This window comes from Lutjanus erythropterus, chromosome 20 (genome assembly GCF_056507025.1).
Source record: "Lutjanus erythropterus isolate fLutEry1 chromosome 20, fLutEry1.hap2, whole genome shotgun sequence".
Classification (NCBI taxonomy): domain Eukaryota; kingdom Metazoa; phylum Chordata; class Actinopteri; order Lutjaniformes; family Lutjanidae; genus Lutjanus; species Lutjanus erythropterus.
In genome coordinates this window covers 3,380,811-3,408,084 of record NC_139336.1, presented here as the reverse complement: position 1 = coordinate 3,408,084, position 27,274 = coordinate 3,380,811, and the positions used below count along the sequence as shown (strand labels likewise).

The window sequence follows — 27,274 nt, the reverse complement described above, 5'->3', positions numbered from 1 at the left end:
ATATATATATATATATATATATATATATATATACACATACATATACATATACATATACATATATTTTTATGACAGTATATGTAATTTCAGGTTAGGGTTAATGTTTTGGTTTGCTATAATTTTTTCATTTATAAACTTGCTCCGTGCCAGAAAACAGCCTCGTCCCAGACAAGAATTCACAACTGAAAAACAATTGAATGTGTTAAAAATCTTTAAAAATCTAAAACTAACAATATCTACTGATAACAGAAGTGTAAAAATGTGCAATTATAATCATCTTTGTTTTAAAAAAAAAAAAAAAGTTTGTTTTTTTGGAAATGTTGGTCCTTTAAAGTTGTGTCCCAGATTTCTGTCAACTCCATCAGATTTTTGCAAAAAGCTGATTTAATCTGGTATTCAAAAAAAGGTTATCCCCTAAGGACCCCTGTCTCACTAACAGGTTTTCAAAAAGGCAGGAATCCTGCTCAAACACTGGTTAACATTATATTTTTTGACAAATTCAAATCTATCTATCAGATGTGTCTCAACCATAACATGTCAAAAATAAATAAGACTTAAGGTGTAAAAATGTGTGTTTTGATTAACATTAAGAGAACTCTGAGACAGTTTGAAAAATAAAATGGCTGCTCACTACAACTATGCTGTGAAATGAAAAAAAAAATAGCATTTTGTCAACTTTGTAAGACATCTACATTGAATAAAAAATGTAATCACCAGGGGGTTGGCCTGTTACAAGGTTTGATAGCCAAGAATTTGATCTTTTAAGATATATTTTCCTTTAAATTATTAAATTTAATTTTATATTATTAAATTAAATTATTTTAATCTCACTCATTGATAACATGATCTCTTTTTTGAAGAAAAACCTGAGAACAAGAAACACCCACAGTCCTAATCCTAACAGCACATACAGTTTAAAACCAGACAAGCAGCAACAGACTAAAAACAAAATGAAAAGAAGTTGTCAGTATTATTGAAGCCAGTATTCATGTGAAGTGATGTTTGACCTATCATTAGGACCTGCGCTGTGCGCTGGGTATCAGGCTGTGTTGTCATTAATCTACGTAGTCCTCTGACAGGTGACAACATTCTCCAGCTCTGACCTAATGTGTCTCTAAGCTGCCTTTAAATCCTGCACTCACCCAAGCACAGAGCAGATAATCGGGTGAATGACTCAGCCTCATATCAGATCAAGAGCTCTTACCATCTGTAAAAGCTTCCTCATCGTTGGAAAAGGGATAGAAATAAGTTGGTGGACTGAGACATACTTTGGACGTACAGAAAGACGTCATAATGTGATGTAACATTAGGCTGCAGGTAACCTGCTGCTGATGTGGCAAAGTAGCACACAATCAGCTCATGTTGATTTAATTTCAAACAGCCTGTAAAAGATGACGGAAATGCAGCCTTCGGCCAGGAAGAAGTGTAAAACCGAGCGGGCAGGGCGGGACAGTCACTGCTGAGTTACATTTTCTCTGCTTTTTGTGTTCAATTCAAATAGAATCACCTGGTGACCGGTGTGCTGTTGTGTTGTGTCACACCTCTTTTGACTCTGCGATGCTGGCTCGCTGTGTAAAACTGTACAACGTAGTTGGTGATATCTATTTATTTTTCCCATAGTATTTGTTAGATCTATATATTTTTTCACTAAGTTGTTTATTACCATTGATTTCTTATTTTTTTAATTCAGTTATATTGAAAGTTCAAAGTCATCCTGTTAAAAAAAAGTTCAATAAACATATACAATGTTCTCAAATTTATGAATAATCATGTTTAATAATTGTGATTTCAACATCAGTCAAAATAATCGTTATGTTTTTTGCCATAATCAAGCAGGCCTAGTGATTTTTAATATTCATCTTGTTAAAATTATTATTTTCTTTTTTTCTTTTTTCATTATTTCATAGAATAGAATGAAAATTACTTTTATTATAAACCGTTTGTGTGCAAATGGAAGATTTGTCTTTGCTTACATGTGCAGAAAAAAACATCGACATCCAAAGAAAACACATTAAAAAAACATTGACACATAGACACAATAGAAGCTTCATTTAAAAAGAGCAGCAGGTGTTTGATGGTGAGGACTGAGTCAGGGTTAGGAGAAAGAATGAATAGATGTCAAGTGCTGTGTGTTGTGCTGTTTGGCCTTTACACTGCAAATAAAAAAAGATTAAAACATCTCTTAACTCAGTCACACCAAATGTTATTATCTGAGCTTTCTTAATCGTCTTTTTGTATCCATCACTGTCTTGTGTGGTAGTTGTGTGGTAGTTTTGTAAAACTTTGTTACCGTGTAGCAACACACACACATGCACACACACACACACACGCCAACACAGCCCACAGTGCTTCTGTCAGTGTGAAATCATCCTGACAGCTGTCAGATGATTATGTTTAAAATGTTCATGTTTTAAAAAAAAAAATCTTTTTTCCTGCTTCACAGACGATGCTGAATTTAATTCAGAAGAAGCTACAGGACAGAATGGTGAGTGTCAGTTCTATTCCTCCTTTTGGGGGTTGGGGGGGGGGGTAGATTATTATTTCAGTGCTGAACATGTGTCATGTCACATTCCTCCCTTCCTCCCACCCTGTGTTTGCTATCTCATGTCAATTGTCAAATAAAGACAAAAAATGCCAAAAAATCTTTAAAATGTACTGAAGTAACTGTTAGATATGTTTGTCTAACTCAGGGGTCTGTAACCTTTACAATCGAAACAGCCCTTTTTGGTAAACAAAAAGAAAAAAAAATCTGTCTGGACCTGCAGCTATTACATTCTCTCTTCTCCCTGAAGACTTTCTTGAGCTTGTGGAGTCTCAGAATTTAGAGGAAAAGACACCGAGCCATAGACACACATTTCAGTTGATGAAATATTATAACTTTTCGGGGGTATTTTTTATTTATTTATTTTTTTTTTTGGTGTATATAGGATACATATTTTTATAGTTGGCAAATGGAAGAATCACTTTACACAGGCAACATACTGCAATAGATTTGAGTTTTTAGACCAACTCAAACTCTTAGTTTTGAAATAAACTTTTCCTAACCTGTAATCCTTAGTTGAGATAATTTACTTTTCTTCTTAAGATAAACTTGAATCTTTTGTATATATCGTATTTCAAAATTTGGATTTGTCATTATTTTGGTGTAAATTAAATGGGTCATAATTTTAACCATCATTCACCTTCACTTGAATCACTTTTTTGAATGCAGTTTTTCAGGGACTCTAAAACTCAAGAGATTTAAGTTTACCTAAAGAGGAAAAATAAGTTATCTCAACAAAAGTTTAGTAAAGTTGGTAAAACTTTTTAAAAAACTGAATAGTTCAAGTTGGGCTCAAAACTTCACCATTGCCTTGAAATTAAATGAAATTTTTGCTGCATGAGGCTCCACAGGTTGTAGACCTCAGACTAACTGTTCCAATCAAAGATCAGGGAAGGTTTCTTGCTGAAACAGCTGTGTTTCCTCTCAGTGTGACCAGGTGATGGAGTTCTCCTGGAGCGCTCTGTGGAACATCACCGATGAGACGCCCGACAACTGTCAGATGTTCCTCAACTGTCGGGGCATGAGTCTGTTTCTGGAGTGTCTACAGGTGAGTCACACTCGTCCACACTGATCCTCCAGGATGTGTTCCATACTTGTTAGAACTGTACTGCTGGATTAAGTTTTGTGCTGTTGGACTGTTCAGACAGTAGTCTCTTCATATTTCCACCTCTCCTCTCGTTGTATGATGTCACTCCAGGAGTTTCCAGACAAGCAGGAGCTTCACCGCAACATGCTGGGGCTTCTGGGAAATGTTGCTGAGGTCAAAGCACTGAGGCCACAGCTGCTCACCCCACAGTTCATCACTGTATTCAGGTATTTTCAAGTTGTTTTTTATTTACGTAAATATACAATGTTGTTAAGAATAGTTGACCCAAATGCAAATACTGCAAAACACAACCAACCAATCAAATGAGTAACAAATGAAAAACCCTTTTCACCAGACTTGGTGCTTATTTGCAGTTAAACCTGCCAAAAAATAGCGGATGGGCCTTTTTCCCATTGCCAATAGACCTGTTTGCCTCTCTGATTTTTATGATGTGCGTCAGACTATTTTGCTGTTTCCTGTTCACTTTCCACTGATGGTTATCTTGTCAGTTATTGCTGATGAAAATAAAATAATTCACAATTTTGCTTCCTACTAAAAGCTTTTACATAACAAAATATCAGGAGACTTATTGTGAAGAATTGATCAGAAGTAAAATGTTTATATATTGTTCAGCCACTTGATTAAATACAAGCGCTTTATCACTAACCTTTATCACACCATCAAGCTTGTGTCTAGTCTGGCTCACTGGATGTGCAGAAGTCCTGCCATTGGTTTCTTGCCTCAAGTTGCATCGCGGTGTCCGCGTCTACGTTTTTAAGGTCCCCAGGAAACAAGAACAACCTCATAGTTGCATCCTACATGCTAAAACTGGCAAATTAGCAGCTAGGATGCTAATGGTACAAAACAAAACAAGCTAACAGCTGTTATCTTTTCTTTTGCAGTGATGTAGTCATTTTAATATCAGAGCTCGCCTCCTGATGTAAATGTTCCACCAAAACAAGTTCCCTCCCGACACTATTTTGCAGCATCATCGTCGCAGCACCCTGGGCTTAGCTCCGCCCAAAACATTTGTGATTGGTTTAAAGAAATGCAAACAAAGCAGGTTGTTTTTTTCCCCCCTTATAGCAAAATGTGCATGTGTGGAGCCAGACCTTTCTCCAGCACTGATCGCTGTGGAGAGAGGACTGGCTCTGTGAGATTACATCAAGTCAAACTGAGTCAAGCAGCACATGTGGGTGAAAGAGGAACAAAAGAGGTGACAAGCCTTCATTGCCTCTGTAAAAAGGGGCTGATAATGGCGTGTCCACCCAGGTGTCATGTTTACATCACTGCAGATCGGAGCTGAGGTCGATAAAGTCAGTGAGCCGTGATCGTACCTGTTGCCATTTAAGTTTTTTGCATAGCATAAAAGAGGCTAAAGAGGCTGCAGACCAGGTTATTCTATGAACTATAAGATATGTATAAGATATAAATAAAACAAGGGAAGACGTAGGAACAATAAAGTACATAAAAAGTAATAACAAAACCAGTATATTTAATAAATTAACACAAGCATATTAACATGAGTGTATACACAGAGAGGCTGTCAAACATGCATCAGTGTAGAGTAGGGATGTAAGAAGATATTGATACACTTGAGTATTGCAGTATTACATTTTGTGATACTGTATTGATTGTAAAATCACTGTGTCATGATAGAGGCAAAGACTCACAGCAGTTGTTCATTTTATGTTGTGTTTAACCTGCCGACCGTTTAATCTTTCTTCACTGTACAGAAAAAACAAAAAATAAGTTTAACTTGCACATGGTGGTTCTTTATACTGTGACACTTTTGCTAAAATTAATTATTAATCACAGTTAATTGGACAGAATGGCAGTACATCACCTTGCATCTCAGTATATTGAATTGTAAGTCCTGTATCATGATGCATGTCTTGTCACCAAATTCTTGCCAGGACACAGACGTAGTGTAGATACACTGATGTGTGTTTGTCTTCAGTGTAACATCCAGTCTCTGCTCAAACAGATGAAAATCACGGCCAAATATTAAATGCTCTTGTTTTACTTGGCTTGTACACTGGAACAAACACAGGCAGAAAAAAACAGAGAGCATACCAGACTACTGACTGTGAACGGTTTAAAACTTTCCCAAACTTTTTTTTGAATGTAAAAATGACAAATCATCGCAACCCAATTCACAAGTTCTCTTGTGCATAAATGAACAATCCTAACTATTTCCACAACACTTTATATTATCTTGATGCATTTACTGAAAACATACACATTTTAAATACTTCATAAATGAAAAATGAATGCATTTAGGGTGAGTTAGCAGGTCATCTCATTTTTTTGTTTCCTTTCATCAGGAAAACAAGGTAGCCTACTTCATAAATGAGACAAAATAAGTGTCAGAATCAAGAAGCTCTCATTTTTTCCTTTCATCAATAAAACAATCTACACATTTTAACTGCTTTATAAAAGGTGTACTGCATATAGGATCCTTAATTACATACACACACAGAACAGGATGCATATTAACTGAGGTTTTGTCCCATTTTGGAGCAGCCACACAACACAGCACGGGAAACCTTCTTTAAGACTTTTAGAACAACACGACTTCTGAACACAGCGTTTGTCGTCAGACTTGAAATGTTTGTCTGCTCTGGATGAGGAGGATTATTATCTCGTACAGACCTCTGATCAGGTGTTTGCTGTTTTCCTCTGCTGCTCTGACAGTAACCTGCTGGACAGTAAGGCAGACGGGATCGAGGTGTCGTACAACGCCTGTGGCGTGCTTTCGCACATCATGTTCGACGGGCCAGAGGTCTGGTCGATGGAAGAGCCGCGAAGAGACGCAGTGATGGACAAGATGTGGGACGCCATCCAAAGCTGGGACGTCAGCTCTCGCCGCAACATCAACTACAGGTGAGTAGGATGTTAGCTACTCTGTGTTAGTATAAATACTTTTGTACATTATTAAATATTTCCTATATATTTTATATTATAATGCTATGACCTGCCTGATGACCAATGGCCAGTTGAAGAGTAAAAATCAAACCCCCCTCAAAATACAATTCTGAACAATGAGTGTTTTGTGACCTTGCTGTCAGTGCTTTGTGAATGTTTATGTTGAGTTTGGTCTCTCAGGTCATTCGAGCCCATCCTGCGACTGCTGCCTCAGAGCATCTCCCCTGTCAGTCAGCACTGGGCCACATGGGCTCTCTACAACCTGGTGTCAGTTTACCGTGAGTATCTGCTGCTCCGGAGGCTCTCAGACCACACTCAACGTTTATTGTTAGCATCGTCACAGGTGTTCTGCATGACCACTGGTACTATTAACTTCACTTCCAACTAGCTTCTATTAAATATTCCAACTGATAAACCACATTCCTCAACTAGCATTTGAAACTATAACTTCCTTTCCTACCAACATTTCATTTTCTCTTTCACTGTCTTTCCTGCTGATATAAATTATGCTGTGAAGTACTGCACAAGAATTCTCACAATCTTTCTCTTTCATTAATTTTCTATCTTCAGCAAGCAAGTATTGTCCTCTGCTGATAAAGGAAGGAGGAATAAGTCTGCTAGAGAAAGTTCTGGAACTGGAGAGCTCACAGCCAGAGACCAAGGACATGGCCAGGTAAGACTAACAGCCCTGTATGGACACTTTGTACTTGTTAGAACTCTCTGCAGCTTGTTGGAAGTCTCTGTTTGCCAAAAATAAATTTTACAGATGATTTAGTCACAGGCCAAACTAGTTTTCCTGGTTTAACATTCTTTCTGTTGCACCTTGTAGGAGAATTTAGAAGCCTTTGCTCCAAATAATTTGTTGTCTACAGTCATCAGTCCCTTACTGCAGTCTCATAGCCGAGTGTTCCATGTAGAACCTCATAGGGGCCTGTTGCACCAGGAAGGTTTAAGCCTTCCTCTCAATTTCACGATGCATCGCGATGCATCTTCAATTTTCTATATTACTGCACATGGCTACCTTTTCATCAATGAATACAAGCAGTCATAAAAGTCTTAACAGTAAATTGTAAAATAAATAAATTGTATAGGTCTAGCCTCCCTGTATTTGTGTGAATTTGTTGTCAAAAACAGAAATATTTCTGCAGTCTAGCTGCAGCTTCTAGCAACTGTCTTTTGCTCAAGTCATTGCTAATAAAGCTGCAATGATTAATCAATTATTAATCCATTATTAAATTAATCACTAATCATTAATCGTTAAATTAACTATTTTGATAATTGATTAATGGTTTTGAGTCATTTCTTTTAATCATAAAGTCTCCAAATTTTCTAATTTTAGCTTCTCAAATGTAAATATTGTCTGATTTATTGAGTCAGTGACAGTAATGACAGTAAACTGAATACACAATTCTTGGCTGGGCTGGCTCCGCTGTTTTCTTAGTAGCACCAGGCGTTGGCTTCTCAGAGTGAAAACGGCTAACGTGGTTTCTCAAGTCAGTGGTATTTTCAAAGTGTTTGATTTTTCTGTGACAGACTTAACACACAACGTGTGTCTTGTCCAGTTCGTGCTTCCCAGCAAGTTCATAAAATCTTAAATGTGCCCAGAGATCTGTTTTTAAAATACTAGGTGTGTTTTTAATCACTTGCTCTTGATAGTCACCTCCATTGAGATTTGGAGAATTCTTACTTTGAAAAGTCACAGCAGCAGTAAAACCATGTTTCACACTATGACGGTTGAATTTAGTCTGTGGTTAGTCTGTGGCGTGATCTATACAGGCTATTGATTAACTATGTTCTGTTAGAACACTACTGTTTACTGAGGTCATAAATTAAGTGAGGAGTGCAGTCAATTTGCCATAAGGGAAAATACAATCAGACTTCTTTTTTGCAACCACTGGACTCGCCCTCTGCTGGCCATTAGAAAGAATGCACTGCCTTCATTTTTCAGACCTGGAGGCTGACAAACGTGCTGCTCATTTGGGAAGCAGTGGCACTCATGCATAGGGTGTCAAATACACAACATTCCTGGAATTTTAGTCCATGTTGAGTAGAAAGATGTTTATATTGGTTTATTTGAAATGATCTTTGTGAAATGTAGCCATGCTTTTCTTCCTCTTCACCATGACTTTTTCCATCTGCATAGTTGCATGAGTTTGACATCATGTACAGCTGTCAGAAGAAAAATACTCCAGCACTGATAAAAGAAATCAGTAGGCTCGGAGGCATAGCATCACGATGGATCAGACAATTTGAAACTAGTTCTCAACAATTCCACTCCTTGATTTCCATCCATAGATCCCTGTCTGGATTTTTGTTCCAAACAAGCATGTTCCCTCATGCCTGGAGTAGTGATGTCACAATACCAGAAATTCAGTAGTTGACACCAATAGCATTGAATTTCCATACCACAGGAAAAAAAACAACAACAAGAATAAAATTCAGCCATTGTGTTTTTCTTTGCCACCTGTGACCCTCCCACTTATATTATGATTAATTGTTCAGCCCTGATGTGAAATTTAGTTTACTGAAATAGTATCAAACAAGTTATTCGTGAAAGCACCCTAAATGGCATTTGCACCTAAAACTCCCTCATCATTTGACAGTGAAATTGTTTGAGTACATGCACAGAATGTACTGTATAAAAAGCTCTTGATCAGGATCTAAGTTTTTCTAACTTTGAAATCTTTTAATCTTTCAGCAAAGTAATGGAGCAGTGTGAAAACTTCAAAGAAGACCCCATGGAGACAAATCATGGACAGGAGGTAAACTATGGACAAAGAGGTTGATGTCACAGGAGCCGCATGATTTCCCAGCAAACATCAAGCAAACCAACCTAAGGCCCCTCCTACTGTCATCACCACAAGGGTCAATTGTGTGCATTCTTCTTCTCATTCTTTTATTTTGTAGAGCAGACACGTGTCTCTGACCCTTTTCACAGCAGTTTGGACAAAAACCTTAATATATGACACATAGGACTTAAGACGTGGTGCATGGTGTTTTGTTGTGAGGGTGCTTAACCTTTACTGCACATAAGCATCTCTTCTGTTGGGGGTGGGTGACTGTTATCTCTCGGTGTGTGTGTGCGTGTGTGTGTCAGAGACTTAACGGCAGAACAAAAACAGTTGGAGTGAAGCTTGTTTGTCAGTGGAAGCTCACTACCGTTAACTGAGTATCATTGAACAAAAGGCGTCAGAGGTCTCAGCTGTCACACTGCTCCGTCACAGTGGCTCGTGCTGGTGGAGGCCACGCACACATGTACAGTGAATATTAGCCATTACGCGTGTAGGCTGCAGAGAAGCATCACAGCGATGTTGACGGGAGGGAAAGTCTTCCCAGACCTTGTGGCACAATGATGGACTTCTTTGTTATATATGTAAATATTCTGTTTGTCTCATCCTTTTACTGTGTGTATGTTTTATAATATAACTGTAAACACTCATGACTTTACTCTGTATTTAAATTTGTTTAGGTTGGACTGACATACGGTCAGCACTAAGAAACTATATACAGAACACCCAATCATTCAAATGTAGTCTGGCAATCCTGGATACTCTGTTCTTTAAAGGATCATTTAGATTAAAGAGACAGTTCACCCCAAAATCAAAAATACATATTTTCCCCTGCTCTGTAGTGCTGTTTATCCATCTAGGTAGTTCTGGTGTGAGTTGCAGACTTTTGGAGATATCAGCTGTAGAGATGTCTGCCTTCATTCAAATATAAATGGGACTAAAGGCACTCAGAAAAAAAAAAGATCTGAAAAACTCAAAACTAGTGTTTCTTTCCAAAAATCACGACCCAGTTACTCAAGATGATCCAAAGGCCTTGTTGTGAGTAGTCTCTAAAGTAAAGTTTAGATTCTAAAGTAGTTCTGGTAGATTCTGCTACAGAAGGAAAGTAGGTCTGGTAGATTCTAAAGTAGTTCAGATGCATTCTACTTCAGAAAGAAAGTAGTTCTTGTAGATTCTAAAGTAGTTCTGTCAGATTCTTAAGTAGTTTTGGTAGATTCCGCTGCCGAAAGAAAGTAGTTCCTACATGATACTACTCACAAGAAGGTCTGTGGATTATCTTGAGTAACTGGATCATGATTTTTGGAAAGAGACCCTGTTTTTGAGGTTTTCAAATGTGTTTTGTGTTTTTTGTGTTTGGATGTTGTGAGCATCACAAGCCAAGTGCTATTTAGTCCCATTGTATCGGAGAGGAGGCAGACATCTTTACAGCCGATATCTCCCAAACTCTGCCACTCACAGCAAAATTATCTTGGCGACTCATTAGCACATCAGGCCAGTAGTAAAATATGTATTTTTGATTTGGGGTTAAACTGTCCCTTTAAGTTCAGCCTTGTCTCAGTTTTTAATTATCTGGCATTTTAACCTGAATCTGTTGATTCTCTGGACTGGAAGCAGTGACGAGCTTTGATGAGGAGAAATTAAGCTATACAGGTCTGTACAGACACATCAGGCATTGCAATGATTACCAGCAGGACTGTGCGGGGGTGTTCATTCCTCGGCTTTCTTGCCATCATCCCTCCCTCTCCTCATTCAGTCTCAACCACTGCCGCATACTCTCTCTCCCTCTCTCAAAGGACAAAAAGCAAAAGAAGCTTGTTTTTGTTGTTATTTTGCAGCTTAGACTGCAAATCAGACCTAGATATCGAAACTGGGAACATCAAATAAACCAGGCAAGGACACAGCTAGGAGAATATTGAGGTTTGATCCATGAACTCCACCTATAAAATAATAATTTCAGATATTCCAGGCTGAGTGTGGAGCAGTCTGATCACCACCTTATTTGATTGGCCACTGCAGCGAGACAGTGGGTTGCGTTTCTTCAAAACCTGACCTTGCCACAGTCGCCTCTCAGTGGGAAAGATTTGCTTTATAAAGAGTACAGTCAAGACCTGCACTATTTGAAAAGTGCCCTAAGATTATTATGATATGATTTAGCACTATCCAAATAAAATTGAATTGAGTTTTCAGCCTCTCCTGCAGCCCCCGCTGCTCCAGCCCAAACAGGCTAACCCCATTCTTCTGAATGAGATAAATGACGTTTTCATTGCAACACTTGTTACTCTTTGAATGTCCTCTATGGCCAAGAGTAAGCCGACACTACAGGCCTCTCACACACAAACCAAAGTCCATCAAGAAATAGTTTTCCCAGTTTGGTGTGGAAGAACTTGACTGGCCTGCGCAGAGCCCTGAACTCATTCAGCACTTTGGGGGTGAACTGGAGCTCGACCTGATCACCCAACATCAGAGATTCAGAGCAAATCCCTGCATGTCCAACATTAACATATGAGTGTAATTAGAGCTGCCCACAAGGTTTCCCCAGTTGACTAGTAGTTCAAGTCATCACACCTAGTCATAGCCAACTAGTTGGCACGTTTATGATATTAATTTCATTATTTAAATACATATTTTTGTGGACAAAGCGAGCGGTCTGTTAAATGCCAACAGCAAATGACTCTGAATGTGTCGGAAACCAACCAGCAGAAGAACTAATTTATTTCAACACTGTATAGTCTCACACAAAACTAAAGCTGCAACAATTAATCAATTAATTGTTAAATTAATCACCAACTATTCTAATAATCAAGTAATCAATTTGAGTAATTTTTTTTAAGAAAAAGTCAAAATTCCAGGTTCTCAAATGTGAATATTTTCTGCTTTCTTTACGCCTCAATGACAGTAAACTGAATATCTTTGGGTTGAGGACAAAACAAGACATTTGAGGATGTCACATTTTATAGACCAAACAACTAATCGATTAATCAAGAAAAAAATAGACAGATTAATCACCTGAAAATAATTGTTAGTTGCAGCCCTATTCAGAATACAGAATTAATGACTTTCAACTTCACAAGAATAAATGCAGCTTTACACCTCCTGTCCTGCCTGAACCCACCGTGTCTTCATTGTCCCTGGAGTCAGACTCCTGGAGTTGCTGTAATTCACCTCGGTACTCTATTCCCAGTCATCAAACTGGTCTCAGAGGATGTGTCCTAGTCTAATAGGACTGCTGCCTGAGCTAACTAGTTAATGACAGCTACAGCACAGTTAACAACAGTGTGCCGGTGACTTCAGTGTTACAAGAGAAAAGGTCTGTGTTGCAACACAGTTGCCCTCGAGCTCAACAGCGCTTCCAGTGGTCAAGTATGATGCCAGATAATGAAAAAAAACGAGGCTGGAGGAAACACCTGGTGGTCCGTCAGTTAAACTGGTTGGTCGACCTGCTGCTAAGTAACTGCTTCACTTAAATCACATTTCTTCTAGTATGAGTAGTCCCACAGTACTATACTAACATCAAACAGCAGATGAAGCAATAACTGATGGGAGAAGAATCAAGTAGTGCGTTGACTTGTATGTTTAAAGCTGAAACTTGGATGATCTGTTCAGGAAGTTAGTTTTTCTCGCCGCGAATCAAAGTCTGACTTTATTCACTCCGATTGCTGTTGTGACTTTAAAGGTGTCCTGTGGAGTTTTGATGCCCCCAGTTTCAGAGTGCAGTTGGTAAATATGCACAAGCTGTACATGTGCAATTGTTCTGATTACATCAGTTATGATCAAAAACTAGCAAGTCAAAAACTTTGCTAACACAGCCACATGTTAGGGTTGAGCGATATGTTGAAATTTTCCAACCGACTGACCATCGTCAGCCCATCCACTGGCAATTGGCGATATCTGTGTCCCCCCTCCGACCTCCTCACGTCCTCTCGAGTGCAGTAGATGTGGGAGAGATATGTTACATCTTCTGCATACGTCTACTATGCCCAGTAAACAAAATAGACTTACAAAGTGTGAAGAAATTACATATTCTTTCAAAAATACAACCGCACACCCTATGAATTCAAGATTCTCTCTTTTACCGAGCTAAGATGAGCTTGATTGACTTAATTGGCTCCTCGTAAAACACACATGTAAAACCCACCTAAACCATCTTTGTTAGTCTGTTCACTCTTCCCACAATCGCCAACTCTGGTTTGGTCTAATGAAATCCTTAATTCACTGCATGAAAAGAGTGTAAAGAGTCTGACTCTACAGGCTGTTTTCCTCTTACTCCTCACCCAGCTCAGTGCGCTTTGCTCTGGCTGAGTGGGTGTGTACTGCGCCGCTGGATGATAGTGCACTGCTGAGCAGCGCCTGTCACTCTGCAGACCATTGTATTAGCAAAATAAAATGACAAATGTCGCTCCAGAAATCAGCCAACAAAGAAACAACCAGCAGTTGATTCAGCCCATTGTCGATTGGTGCTGTTTTCATAAAATGACCCAACACTACCACAAATCAAGCAAGTGCAACAAGACAAGGCAGCAAACTGCTAATATTACTGACAAGTCCAACAGCAGGAAGGCCAGCTCTCTGTCTGTCTGTGAGCCTTGTATTTCACAAAGTTCTCGGCAACCACCAAAAGCCACGTCTGACTGACTCTTGTGCAGTGGCCTTTTGCTCGGTCACTCATTTTCCCTTCTTAGCTTCCTCAGAGTCATCTTCTAAGGCTGCTGAGTTCAGTTATGTTGCCCATTCACCTAGCTTCAGTTCTGACACAACACTGGCACCGCTCCCCATCAGCATTCCCCCTCATCCTCCCAGCATTCCAAAACTCCTAGGCTAGAGATGTAAGCACCTTTACCCACCATTCCTCCGGAGCTCTGAGCTCCCAATCTGTGCAGCCCAGCTAACTAGCTAATAGCTCCTACATTTAGTGGCAGTGTACTTTGCTGTCCATCATGAAATTCTGTGAATCATAGGGAGCTGAGGCGGAGCAGCAAGAGGACAGCTAGCGTAGCATCAATATGATTTTTAAGCTGTTATTTTAGTGTGGAACAAGGCATAATGCTGCTTTAAAAGCTGATTTTTATTTATTTAATTTTGCAAACTGCAGAAGTTGCTAGCTCACACCGTTCTTCTTCCTTTTTGCCTTTGCTGGCACACTGCTATGTTTCTTGCCACTGACGGTCAATAAGTGGAACAGCATAAAACTATCAGTGCACGTGTTCATTACATAGATCTGCCCACATTTTCTTACGTGTGGGTCCTTTCATGTGAGCTCAATGTATAAACATAACGGTACCAGCCATGCTGCTGTAGAAAAAAAATATTATTTTTTTCTTAATGACTTGCCTTACTAAATAAAGGTAAGATAAATAGAAAATAAAGTGGTTTAAAACTCCACAGGGTACCTTTAACTGACTGGTTTCTTCACTGGCATTTCTCTCAACATGGCCCTGAGATCATTTACAGGAAGTGCTGAAGTAGGATATGCTTGACAATAAATGCCCCACCTGAGAAAGTTTAAGCTTGGCTTTCAAAGGTAGTGTCTCACATTCAGAACTAAAAAAATCCAAATCCCAGTAGCTGTCTGAAATGAGGATCAGTTTTGTTGAATATAGAGAGTGGATGCCCTGTCGTATTTATTGATTTTCATAACAGTGAAGCATGGAAAATCTATTTTACTGTTTTTAATGCCTTCTTTTAATACTTTGATTATAAACTCTGCATTTTAGTTTAATTTGAATGTGTGACAGGTAGTGTAGTGATTGGAGTTTCCTTTTTATCCTTAACAGGAGCTTTGACGCTCAGAGGACAGTTCATTTACCCATAAATAGATTCACTGTCATATGAAACAAATAATACAGTTCTCTTATTTAAGTCTCCTAGCCTTATGGTATTTGTAGTAGGGAAATTTTTTGTTGAAATAAATAATGATTCATATACCTACACAACTCACATTGCAGAAAGGAGACTGTTTAATTCCAATGATTGTTTAACATAACTTCATTTTCTGTTACTAGGCCCTTATATTCCAGATCCCAAAGATTTTCCATTTCTAATGACATTAAACAGAGAAAATAAGCATTAAACAATTATCAACATTTTTGCAGATTTCATTTCTGTCAATCAACGCCTGAGCACCATTTAATTTACTATGGTTAAATAGCGTTCCCTGACCTTGGTTCAGTTCTTAGAAGGTTGCATTGTTGCAGTTTTGATGCAGTTTGACTTTATTAAATGACCTGAATGGGGTTGGATGAGCAGTTTGAGGGATTAAACACACTTCTCCTACAGCAGTGAACGCAGCGCGGATGCTGATAACAAGATTTGGATGGTGCTTTGAAGTGAGAAGATTTCATTCATATAAAATTTCATTAATTGCGCTTCTAAACCAGGGACTGCCACGACCTTAAAAGGATAGTTCAGGTTGGCTTTTATGAGGTTCCTACAGTAGATGGAGGTCGACACGCCCCCAGTTTGGAGAAGCAGTAGGACTACTGGTGTAGGAAGTGAAACAATGTACTGCTGTGAACAAGGCCAGCAGAAAAACGGATGTTAGATACCTTAAAGAAAATCAATAGAATTTTAAGCTATCAGCTATAAGCTATACAGTCAATTATCTCTCTCTAAAGCCACCAGAGTCCTTTGGCAAAAACAGTAATTTTACCTTACAGAACAGGGGAGTTGCACACATAAGTCACACATAACCTAAACAAACTGATCAAGGCAGTGGTAGACCAACAACACCCGTGTTCAGAAACAGTGGCTTTCTGACAGAAAATATTCTAAATATAATGTACACTTAAACTATATTGATTTGTTTAGGTGTCTAAAATACATTTTGCTGCTGACTCTGTCCACAGCAGTACATTGTTTAGCTTCCTACAAGCTGTTTCTCCAAACTGGGGGCGTCTCTACCGCCATCTGCTGAAGTTCATACGCTGATTATGGAGAAGTACCTCATGCAGCTACACTTGAAAACATCCAGACTATCCTTTTAAAATGAATGCCAGTAAAGGAACATACATGACCAGTCATATTGCACAACGTTCAGAAAATGTTCTCCTCCAGCTGTAAAATGAGTTACTTTAGATGAACCAGTGTGTCAGTCAGTCTCTTACAGAAACAGATCAGGCTTGTGTTCATGAGTGATGTTTTATAAGCTCTTCATATCAGTTGTGTTGGGTTCACCCACTCACTTCCTGGTTCTCATGTACAGTTTTTCTTTTGTGTGATTTATGGGAATCTGATTGGTCCAGCTCTGTTTCTATCACTCTTTCACAGTTATGGTGAAAATTAAAGTTAAAAGTAGGCAGTGGTGTGAGATGAAAAGCTTTATTAGAGACTCACGTGATGTTTCTTCAATGAACAGGATTCACCGTGCTTTCACATATGATCAAAACAAAACCTTGTGACTTTTTTTTAACTCACAGTGTTTGATTGAAGATCCTTGTAGAAGTGTGACCTTCTCTCTAGAGAAAGTGGATGATCAGTCAGACATGTTAAGTCTCCATCACCCGTTTTCTCTAATTTGAAGTCTGAATGTTTCAGTTTATGCTTTCCAGGAATAAATGTCAGTGACAGCAGGTAGCTACTGTTGGGGTTTGATTGTTATTTATAAAGATGTATGTGCTGAAAACTTAAAAAAATGAAAAAAAAAAAGTTCAAGTGAAATCTTAAGGCTTCAGGAGAACTGCTGTGTCACAAACTGTTTCAGATTTCACCTACTAATTTCATAATGTTTCTGAGGTCTGTCGGCACTCTGTTATTGATTTCTTTTGTAACTGCTGATAAGTGTAATCCAACATGGAGTGAAGAATATTTGATCCAAACATTATGGAATTCCAGTTTTTTCCTGATCTAAATAGTACCAGGCCATTAGTGTAAAGATATGAATAAGCAATAAAGATGGAGTGGTTCAATAAAATGGGACTCTTGTGTTGTTTTTCTTTCATCACTACAATTTATTAAACTGTGATAACTAACTAATGACGAAAACACATCTCTAAGCACACTGAGGTTATTTCCACTGGGGGACAGTGAAGGACATGTCCCTGCCTACGGAAAAACACAAGTGTCACGGAAATGGTAAGAACGTTTTGTGTAAGGGATAATGTACAGTGAGCAGGTCATTATTGTGAAATAAACCCCTATGTGCTGATGACTCATGAGTCATCCTGAAGGGGTTTATTTCACAATAATGACCTGCTCACTGTACATTATTGCACTTATTACTTATCAGTTTACTTAGTTCTTACACAAAAAGTCAATAATTTAACACAAAATATTGACTAAATTCAAAAATCATTTTATTGCTCCTTCAGAGGCCAATGATCAGAACTACATCCATAGCAATAGTGTTATGGTGTATTCAAATGAGGTCATGTTTGCTGTGTTTACGAGATGAGCCCATTTGAACGGCTACATATATATGTGTATATGTAGGTATATACACTATGTATATGTGTATACATACACACAGTGTGGATGTATATTCTGTAAATAGTATAGTGTATATATGTATACATATATACATATATGCACTTTTCTTAACAAGGTTACAAAGTGCTGTACAGAATAAAAAAAAAAAAAAAAAAAAAAAAGAGCAGCCAAAACAAAGAAAGAAACAGCAAGTAAAGCAACACACCATAAAAACACAAGGAGGTAAAATTGCAGAAGGTGAAATCACATCACAAGTACAGAGATAAAAATTGGTTTAATTTTTTTTTTTTAATTAATTGGTTTAAAAAATAAAAATAGATAAATAAATTAAACCAAGCCAGAGTAGTGTGGGAAAACCAAATGACTTGGATTAGCAGTTTGCAAAAGCTTTCCTATAAAGGAAGGTTTTCAGCAAAGATTTAAAAGAAGCTAATGAAGTAGCCTGTCTAATCTCAATAGGGAGACTGTTCCAAAGCTGAGGCGCTCTGACAGGAAATGCCCGGTCACCTTTGGACATGAGCCGGGATCTGGGGACAACCAGGAGAGCTGCATCCATAGACCTCAGCGACCGCTGAGGCACATAAGAGATCAAAAGATCCTTCAAATAATTTGGAGCAAGGCCGTTTAAAGCTTTAAAAGTTAACAGAAGAAGGATGGACCCTTGCAGAACACCACAGTTAATCTGAGTGACAGAGGAACATACATTTGACACCATGACTGAACTGGTTCTATTAGACAGATAAGAGTGCAGCAGTTGAAAGGCAATTCCCTTAATACCAACCCAAGCTTCTAAACGGTGCAAAAGTATGCCATGATCAGTTGTATCAAATGCGGCACTCAAATCTAAAAGCACAAGGACAGAGCAGTCACCTCTGTCTGCTGTTAAAAGTAGATCATTACAGACCTTCACCAAGGCTGTCTCTGTGCTGTGGCGAGCTCTAAAACCAGACTGAAAACTGCTAAAAATGTTGTTGTTATACATAAATGAGATTAATTGGATTGAGATAACTTTTTCCAGTACTTTTGATAGGAAAGGTAATTTAGAAATCGGTCTATAATTGTCCAGTACTAGTGGGTCCAGGCTTGTTTTTTTCAGTAGTGGTTGAATTATTGCATGTTTAAGACTGTTAGGAAAGTTGCCAGTGGTCAGAGAGCAGTTAATAATTTGTACAATAAGAGGAGCAATGGTGGGGAAGACCTGCTTTAAAAACTTAGTAGGTAAACAGTCTAAAACACAAGTGGAAGAGTTCATTTGGCTAATTATTTTACTGAGCTCAGTGATATCAGTAGAGTCAAACTGGGTGAGGGAGGCAGGATTATTGTAGGCGATGGCTAGATGCTGCGAATTCGGTACAATCTTGGACTGAATAGCTATTATCTTACCAGTGAAATGCGAAGCAAATTTCTCTACCCAAGCATTTCCAGGTTCAAAATCCACATTGGTTGGCAGATTTAGAACAGAATCAATGACTTTGAATAATATTTTGGGGTTATGAGAGTTTTTTGATATAATTTCAGATAAATAAGCTGATCTTGCATCTTTCACTGCTGACTGATAGCTTAACATGAGTTCTTTCAAGGTGGTAAGAATGACAGGTGATTTAGTTTGTTTCCATTTTCTGCATTGTCGTTTTATAGAGCATGACGGATATGGACGTATATTCTGTGAATAGTGTGTGTACTGTGTATATATATATATATATATATATATATATATATACATATATATATATATATATATGTATATATATATATATATGGAAATAGTATAGTTTATAAAAGTATATGTGTGTACACATATGGAAAGTATGTATGTATGTGCATCTATATATTTATGTATATGTGCCAGTGTATCATACTGTATGTATATGCTGATATGTGTATGGTGATATGTGTTCTGCATGTACTGTAAATATATGTGGATGTATGTACTGTACTCTGTTTGTTCTGTGTCTTTATGCGGCAGTCTATCATACTGTATGTATTCAGATTTTCTGTATGTATGTGTGGCAGTGTACTCAGGGGCCACGGTGGAGCACAGCACACGCTGCAGGCGGAGTGTGACTTGCAGGCCGGTGCTGCTGTGGTCTCTTTAAACGCAGGGCGGAGAGCAGATCTCCGATCGTCCCTGAAGCGGATTACAGCAGCTTCTATCAGTCGTGCGTCTGCTGCTGCTGCTCCATCCTCTCAGCTGACCCGAGGATTCCCTCTGCGGGGAAACAAACCAGCCTGCAGCCTGTATGTCAGTGTGAGCCCGAGCCCAGCACGGCACCATGGACTTCAACGTGAAAAAACTGGCTTCTGATGCAGGAGTCTTCTTCACCCGGGCGGTGCAGGTAAGACACACATCATCTGCTGGACGGATCGAGCGGAGCAGCCTGCAGTGCTGTATTATGTGGATTGATTTACCGTCACACTATAGCTGCGTCCTGTATGGGTGGAGAAAAGCTGTGGGCCGTGCTGCTGCATTCATACAACACTCATACAGCACATCCTGGTGTGTAAAGTTACACTGGAAAGATGAAATCGGGTGTATTTTGTCGTGTATTTGATGAACGCGGACAGTTAGCGCTGTAAGCCGATAAAGGTTTGTCAAGCCTCGATCCATTATTGATGGCTGTGATCGAGTGTAGCACCCATGTGACACCAGCGGTCTCCCTGCTCCCTCCAACTCATCAACAGGATGGAACACACGGCTCTGGATTGTATTGTATCATTTTTCATGCCTTCCTGCTCTAATAACTGCCGGTTTGATGTATTAGAAACAACATTTGAAACCAAACCCCCTTCAAAAAAGTGACAATTTAATGATTCATTTTGTATTACGAAATCCACGTAACTACAAGAGCTAGATCTACTTCGACCTACGAATCAGCAGGATTCACTGAGAAATTCGGCATCCACGTAACATGCTGAGGAAGCATTTATTTGGCTCAGTTTTGTTTTTTGTTTTTTTCATCATTGGTTCTCCTCCTAGCATTTCTTTTCAAAATACTTAGCGGAGAGAAGTAGTAAATGTTCAGTCCGTTTTCCTGGTGGAACATATGTATGCCGAAATAATCTAAACTTCCTTTAGATCAGTAAACAGTCTTAAATCAGGTTGTACCTTTAATGTATTTGTGCTGACTATCAAGAAATCTTTGAAATAGGAGATTTTACAAGGGAATCTCGCAAATATGGAGTCATGGGAGTGCCATAAAAATAAATCTGTAAAAGGACAGGAAAAAAAAATGCAACACACGTCTCTGTATTGTAGAATATTATTATTCATACCTGCTACATTAGCTGCCAGTTTTATGTATTGGAAACAACACTTCACACCAAACCCCCTTTAAAAATGTGATGATTTGATGATTCCCTTTGTGTTATGAACTCTACATAACTACAAGAGCTAGATCTACTTCAACTTACGAATCAGTAGATTTTATTGAGAAATTCGGCTTCCACGTAATACACTAAGAAGCAGTTATTTGAATGAATTATACGTTTTTATCACTGGTTCTCCTTTGAGCATCCCCCTTTTAAAATACATCGCAGAGAGCAGAAGCTAATGTTAAATCCATTTTTCTCCCCACATTAAGTTCAGTCGGTGGAACATCTGTATGCAGAATTAATGTAGACTTCTATAGATAAGTACACAGTCTATGAGGCTGTATTTTTAATCTATTTATCCTGATTAGCAAGCAGCCTTTTAAGTAGAATATTTTGCAAATATGGAGCCATAAGAGTGCCATAAAAATAAATCTGTATACATTTTATATTGTTTGTTTTTTTTAATATAATGTGATGAAGCTATATTTATCACTTTATTTTTCCTTATTTTCTTCTCTATTGCTTTTGCTTTTCCCTGTTGCTTTTGCTTGAATGAACACATGCCTGGGCAGCAAGGCCCGCCCCAAAGCCAGTTGACTGACAGCTTGATTCCTCAAGGAACAGCAAAAGAAATGGGCAAAAGAATACAGAAAAGAAAAGAAAGGGATACAAATAAATAAATTCAATTATTAAGAATAAATAAAGTGATTCATTTGCTAATAAATAAACATAAGAAAATGCTTCTTATTATTCTGTTATTTCTTTCATATTTTCTCATTTTAAAATGACTTTTTTATTCTTGTGTTTTTTCCTCTATGTTTATATATATCTATATATATATATTTTTTTTTTTCTTATACAGCTGTATTTTTTATGGCACTCCTATGACTCCATACATGTGGCTGTTGTTTTTTTATTGCAATGGGAAGCATAAATATTTTAGTTTTGTCTGATACAACCATACGACATATTGAGTGTCAGCCTTCTCACCACAACACACAACCTGCTGTAGCTTCATTCTGCACTGTTTGATTGAATGGATCCATTGTCCAAAAGGCATTGTGGGAAACACAGGAAACCAGTGACTGCAGAGGAAGTAGGCGAGACATACTGAGGGACACAAACAACAGATGACCAACCATTCTGCACAAAATAAGTCCTGGAATGCACTCGGCAAACTTTGGCAACCAATCATATTTAGCATATTAATTATACAAAAGTAGAATGGGCCAGAGTAGGTTAAACCTGCTAGGTGGCTTGGGGGAAAATAGAGCTATGGGCCCCTATTTAGCCCCTCCCACTGCATTTTTTACATATCCTGTCATAGCCTTTAAAGAGGAAACAAAAACGTGTTTTTGCTGACCTCCAATGGTTTCATTTCCAACATGTCTTCACTCTCAACACATCAAATACAGCAGCCTGGTCAGTGGCCCTATTCTAATCTCAGTTTTGCATGTGCAGGATTCCACGTTCAAGTTAGCAATAATAAATATGCAACATCTGTGCAGACTTTCAAAATAAAGGCACGAAAACTACTTAAGTTAGATATAACAACTATGCAACGTTAAGGCTGACTTTCACCTTTTGTGTTGTAATTGGAACCTTAGGGGCACCGATCAAGCTGCCACTTTGACACACTGGGAATGCTGTGTAAAAGTAAAAAGAAAACAGAATGCAGTGATTTGCAAAAACCTTTTGACCTATACTAAATTGAATACAGTACAAAGGCAAGATATTTAATGTTCCAACTTTATTTTTTGTAAATAAACACTCATTCTGAATTTCATGCCTGCAACTACAATACACTACAATATTTGATTTATGAATGGTATATTGACATGCATTCCCTCTTTAACAAATATTGCACCTCCTCCAATGTGAAAATTACAGTTGGCCGTAGTGCAGTTTGGCTAAAATGTTGATTAACTGTTCAGCCCTAATGTTTACCACTGTGATACATTACCTTTTCTTTTAACAACACTCAGTCAACATTTGTGAAATTGATATACGACTTCAGCTGCTCAACAGTTTGGGGTCTCTGTTGTTATATTTTATGCTTCATAATGCACCACACATTTTCAATGGGAGACAGGTCTGGACTGCAGAATAAGCAGGGACATCTCTGAAAGACGTCATCTGGATGGCAGCATATGTTGCTCTAAAACCTGTATGTACCTTTCAGCATCAATGGCGTCTTCACAGATGTCAGTTACCCATGATGCCATGGGCACTAACACACCCCCATACCATCACAGCTGCTGTCTTTTGAAGTTAGTGCTGGTAACAATCTGGATGGTCCTTTTCCTCTTTAGTCTGGAGGACATGACGTCCATGATTAGTGAAAACAATCTGAAATGTGGACTTATCAGACCACAGCAGACTTTTCCACTTTGCATCAGTCCATCTCAGATGAGCTCAGGTCCAGAGAAGTCTGCAGTGTTTCTGGATGTTGTTGATATATGTCTTTCTCTTTGCATGGTAGAGTCTTAACTTGTATTTGTAGAGGCAGAGACAAACTGTTTACTGACAACCGTTTTCTAAAGTGTTCCTGAGTCCATGTAGTATCCTTTATACAATGATGTGGCTTTTTAATGCAGTGCTGTCTGAGGGGTCAAAGGTCACAGATGTTCAGTGTTGGTTTTCAGTCTTGCTCCTTATGTGCAGAGATTTCTCTGGATTCTCTGAGTCTTTTAATGATATTATGGATTGTAGATGGTAAAATCTATAAATTCCTGCAGATTTGTGTTGAGAAACATTGTTCTTAAAATGTTGGACTATTTGTAGTTTTTCACAAAGTGGTGAACCTCACCCCATCCATGCTTGTGAACCACTGAGCCTTTCCAGGATGCCTCTTTAATACCCGATCATGATACTGTCACCTGTTACCAACTCACCTGTTTACCTGTGGTATGTTTAAACATTAAATATCCTGTCTTTGAACTGTATTCAATTGAATGTAGGTAGAAAAGAATTAGCAAATAAATGCATTTTGTTTTTATTCACACTTTTCACACTGTCCTCAACTCTTTTGGGAATGGGGTTGCATATTCAATGCAATTCAGTACAAAAACAAGATATTTAATATTCAAACTGATAAACTTTATAGTTGTTTGTATTTTTGGCCTTAATTATATGTAACTTTGTGCCTTAGTATAATTTAAACAGATAAATTATATAAAAATTCACCCCCACACAGTTGTCATGACAGGGATATAAACTCTAGAGACCAGCACAGTTTGTTGTACCAGCCTGTAAACATGTTTATTTCTGTTGTAAATTTGGACATGTTAATATGGGCTTTTGTGAGGATTTACACACTTTTGGAGCCAGTCTCAAGTGGCCTATCAAGTCACTTGTGTATTTACTTCACTTGTCAGTCCCAGCGGTTGCAGCTTGGTTGCAGCTGTAACCTGCAGCCACACCCTCCAGTGGTGCTGGGTGTAGACTGTGGCACAAAACCCCACTACAAGTGTAGGATGTGCTGCCTTTATTTCACATGATGTTGTGCTTATTTCTAAATGTATGATTGCCCACCTAAATGAAATCAAATGACGACTTTTCAGATGAATTTAAACATAAAGTATGCCGTATTTAAGGATTTGTTTGAGGCTGATTTGAAAGCAAGGAGACAACAAATTACAATTTAAAAAAAAAAAGAAACAAAAAAAAAAAAAGACCACAATCACAGAAACGACAACTGTGTAATCAATTTATACACCACTCATTCTTGAGAAGTGGGCCAAAACTGTATTTTGAGAGGGTTTTGATTGTCTACAATTATGCTGGAAAATATATTTTGAAAGATCAGACCTTGTAATGGGTCAACTTCCAGGTGATTTAATTTTTTATGAAATAGATTTGTTTCTATGACTGCCAGTTGACAGCCATCTGGCAGATTAATGCCACATACAGGGGCGTGTCCAGACTTTTTTGACTGGGTCACTGACTTATCGTCTTATTTTTGTGTGTATTATATATATATATTAAATACACTTTTAAACAGAACTAATTTCAAACACACTTAATTATTCAATTCTTAAAGAGAGCTGAGAGTTACATCACCTTCATCAACTCCTTATGATGGAAAATCTGACAGAGGAGACAAAATGTTCCATTTTTTCATTTCACAGAATAGTCATGGTGAGCAGTCATTTTATTACTTTATTATTTATAACCTTGTAATGGGCCAAACTGCCACAAAATGTTCATTTTTTTCTTCATGCTGAAAGCTCTCTTAATGTTAATCAAAATACACATTTTTAAACCATAATGATTTAGAAGGACTACAGAGTTGAGATGTTATGGTTGAGACACATCTGATAGAAATATTATTGAATGAATTTGTCTAAAAATAGAAAGTTTACCAGTGTTTGAACAGTATTCCTGTCTTTTTTTAAACCAGGAAGTGTTTAAAGTTGTGAATTCTGGTCTGGGACAAGGCTGTTTTCTGGCACAGAACCAGTTTAGATCATAAAAAAAATAAAGCAAACTAAAATATTTGATACATTTATGTTATAGATTAATATTTTAAGTATATTTCATATGTATCCATAGGTCCTTTAAGTATTCACACCAAAAACTTGGAATTAGTGTTAGTAATATTCTTTAGAGTTGTTGGACACAGTTTGTCCCTGTTCTTTAAAATCGGGTGACACATTAAATGTTCCAGTAGATGTGACCTCTCTTGGAGTTAGTGAAGTTCTACATCGGCTGGACAGGAGGTGGTAAAAGGTTAATCAAATGCTTAAAGTCTAATTACCCCACAGTGACGCTGGGGCCTCTGGGGTCCCTCGGGGCCCGAGTGTGAGGCGTGTTAATCCAGCCTCAGATCGATCAGATTTAAAGAGCTGAGAAGATGTGACCTGTCATTTGATCTCATCTCAAAGCTGCTGTGAAAGTGAAAGTGTTGATGAACTTTTCAGTCGTGTGTGTGTGTGTGTGTGTGTGTGTGTGTGTGTGTGTGTGTGTGTGTGTGTCAGTCAGACCTGGCAACCAGAGAAGAACATGGAGGAGAAGTCAGACAGCCTGATCCCACACATGGTTTTTCTTTGGCTTCAGTTCTAAAACACTTTTTCAGCAGCAGTGGGTGTTTTCATCATTTATTGCACAGTTCACACTTTGGTGAGGATAAATATTCTTTACTGCTGCTGGTGTTAAATAAGAGCTTCTCTGTACAGTGTGTTTAGCGTGACAACTTTTTCCTGTCATGTAGATGTTAGACATTAAACAGTCAGTGATTATTTGGTGTGTTGGTACGTGATGATTTAACTGAGGATGTTTGTATTTGGCCTGTCCATGTAGGGGACTTTGTGTAAACCTTTGGAAGACGTATGGAGGACCATGTGTCATGGAAATAACAATGAAGCATTTCATTTATTAATAACTGATTTACAATGAAAATAGGCACAAGAAATGAACTAAATTACAAATTAATTCATTAGTTCAAATTTTAATGGCCAATAAAAGCAAGAATAACAAAAATATTTTACAAAGCTTAAACTAATTAAGAGCCACACTATAATAAAATTTTTTGGGGGTGAATATATATTCTGTAATGATTTATATGTATGAAATATTAGCAATTTAAATAAATAAATAAATAAATAAACTTGTTCTGTGCCAGAAAACACCCTTGTCACAGACAAGAATTCACAAATTCAAACAATTTAAAAATGGTCTAAACATAGGTGTAAAAATGTGCTATTATAATCATCTTTGTTTTAAAATCAGTTTTTAATGAAAATGTTGACCCTTTAAATTCATTTCCCAGATTTCCGTCAACTGTCAGATTTTTATAAAACTCTATCAGATGTGTCATGTTGACTCTGTAGTCCTTCTAAATCAAAGATAAATAAGGATTATGCTTTTAAAATGTGTATTTTGATTAACATTAAGAGACTCTGAGTAACTTTTAACAAAGAAACAAACGTGTCCTTGGTCTCTCTTTACAAACTATGTAATGCTGTCTTCATCTCTGATTAACTTCAATCATTTTTTTGACATTTCTGTATGTCTTTTATGATTTCAGTTATTTTTCATATACAGTCATAGTGAGCAGCCATATTATTTAATGTCCTGTTCTTCTACTTTTGTTGGTAACGATTGTCATCATGCTAACATGCTCACAGTGACAATGCTAACGCTTGTCGAAACACAGCAACTTTTCTGAACATTTGACCGATCATTGTAGCTTCT

The 27,274-nt window shown here is 37.9% G+C and overlaps 2 protein-coding genes across 7 annotated transcripts in view; both read left to right on the top strand.

The window, feature by feature from the left end:
• The window catches only part of zer1 (zyg-11 related, cell cycle regulator), a 28,599-nt gene extending 18,603 nt beyond the window's left edge, over positions 1-9,996 (top strand). For both annotated transcript variants that reach the window (XM_084746476.1, XM_084746477.1), the window contains exons 10-16: positions 2,444-2,485; positions 3,471-3,590; positions 3,741-3,856; positions 6,327-6,515; positions 6,738-6,835; positions 7,128-7,230; positions 9,256-9,996. In XM_084746476.1, coding sequence (XP_084602602.1) covers positions 2,444-2,485; positions 3,471-3,590; positions 3,741-3,856; positions 6,327-6,515; positions 6,738-6,835; positions 7,128-7,230; positions 9,256-9,343 — 756 coding nt within the window. In that variant the 3' untranslated portion in view covers positions 9,344-9,996. The remainder of the gene's footprint in view (positions 1-2,443; positions 2,486-3,470; positions 3,591-3,740; positions 3,857-6,326; positions 6,516-6,737; positions 6,836-7,127; positions 7,231-9,255) is intronic.
• A 9,893-nt stretch (positions 9,997-19,889) lies between these two features.
• Positions 19,890-27,274, top strand: part of sh3glb2b (SH3-domain GRB2-like endophilin B2b) — a 42,054-nt gene continuing 34,669 nt past the window's right edge. For all 5 annotated transcript variants that reach the window (XM_084745704.1, XM_084745703.1, XM_084745702.1 and 2 more), the window contains exon 1: positions 19,890-20,103. In XM_084745704.1, the coding sequence (XP_084601830.1) occupies positions 20,041-20,103 (63 nt within the window). In that variant the 5' untranslated portion in view covers positions 19,890-20,040. The remainder of the gene's footprint in view (positions 20,104-27,274) is intronic.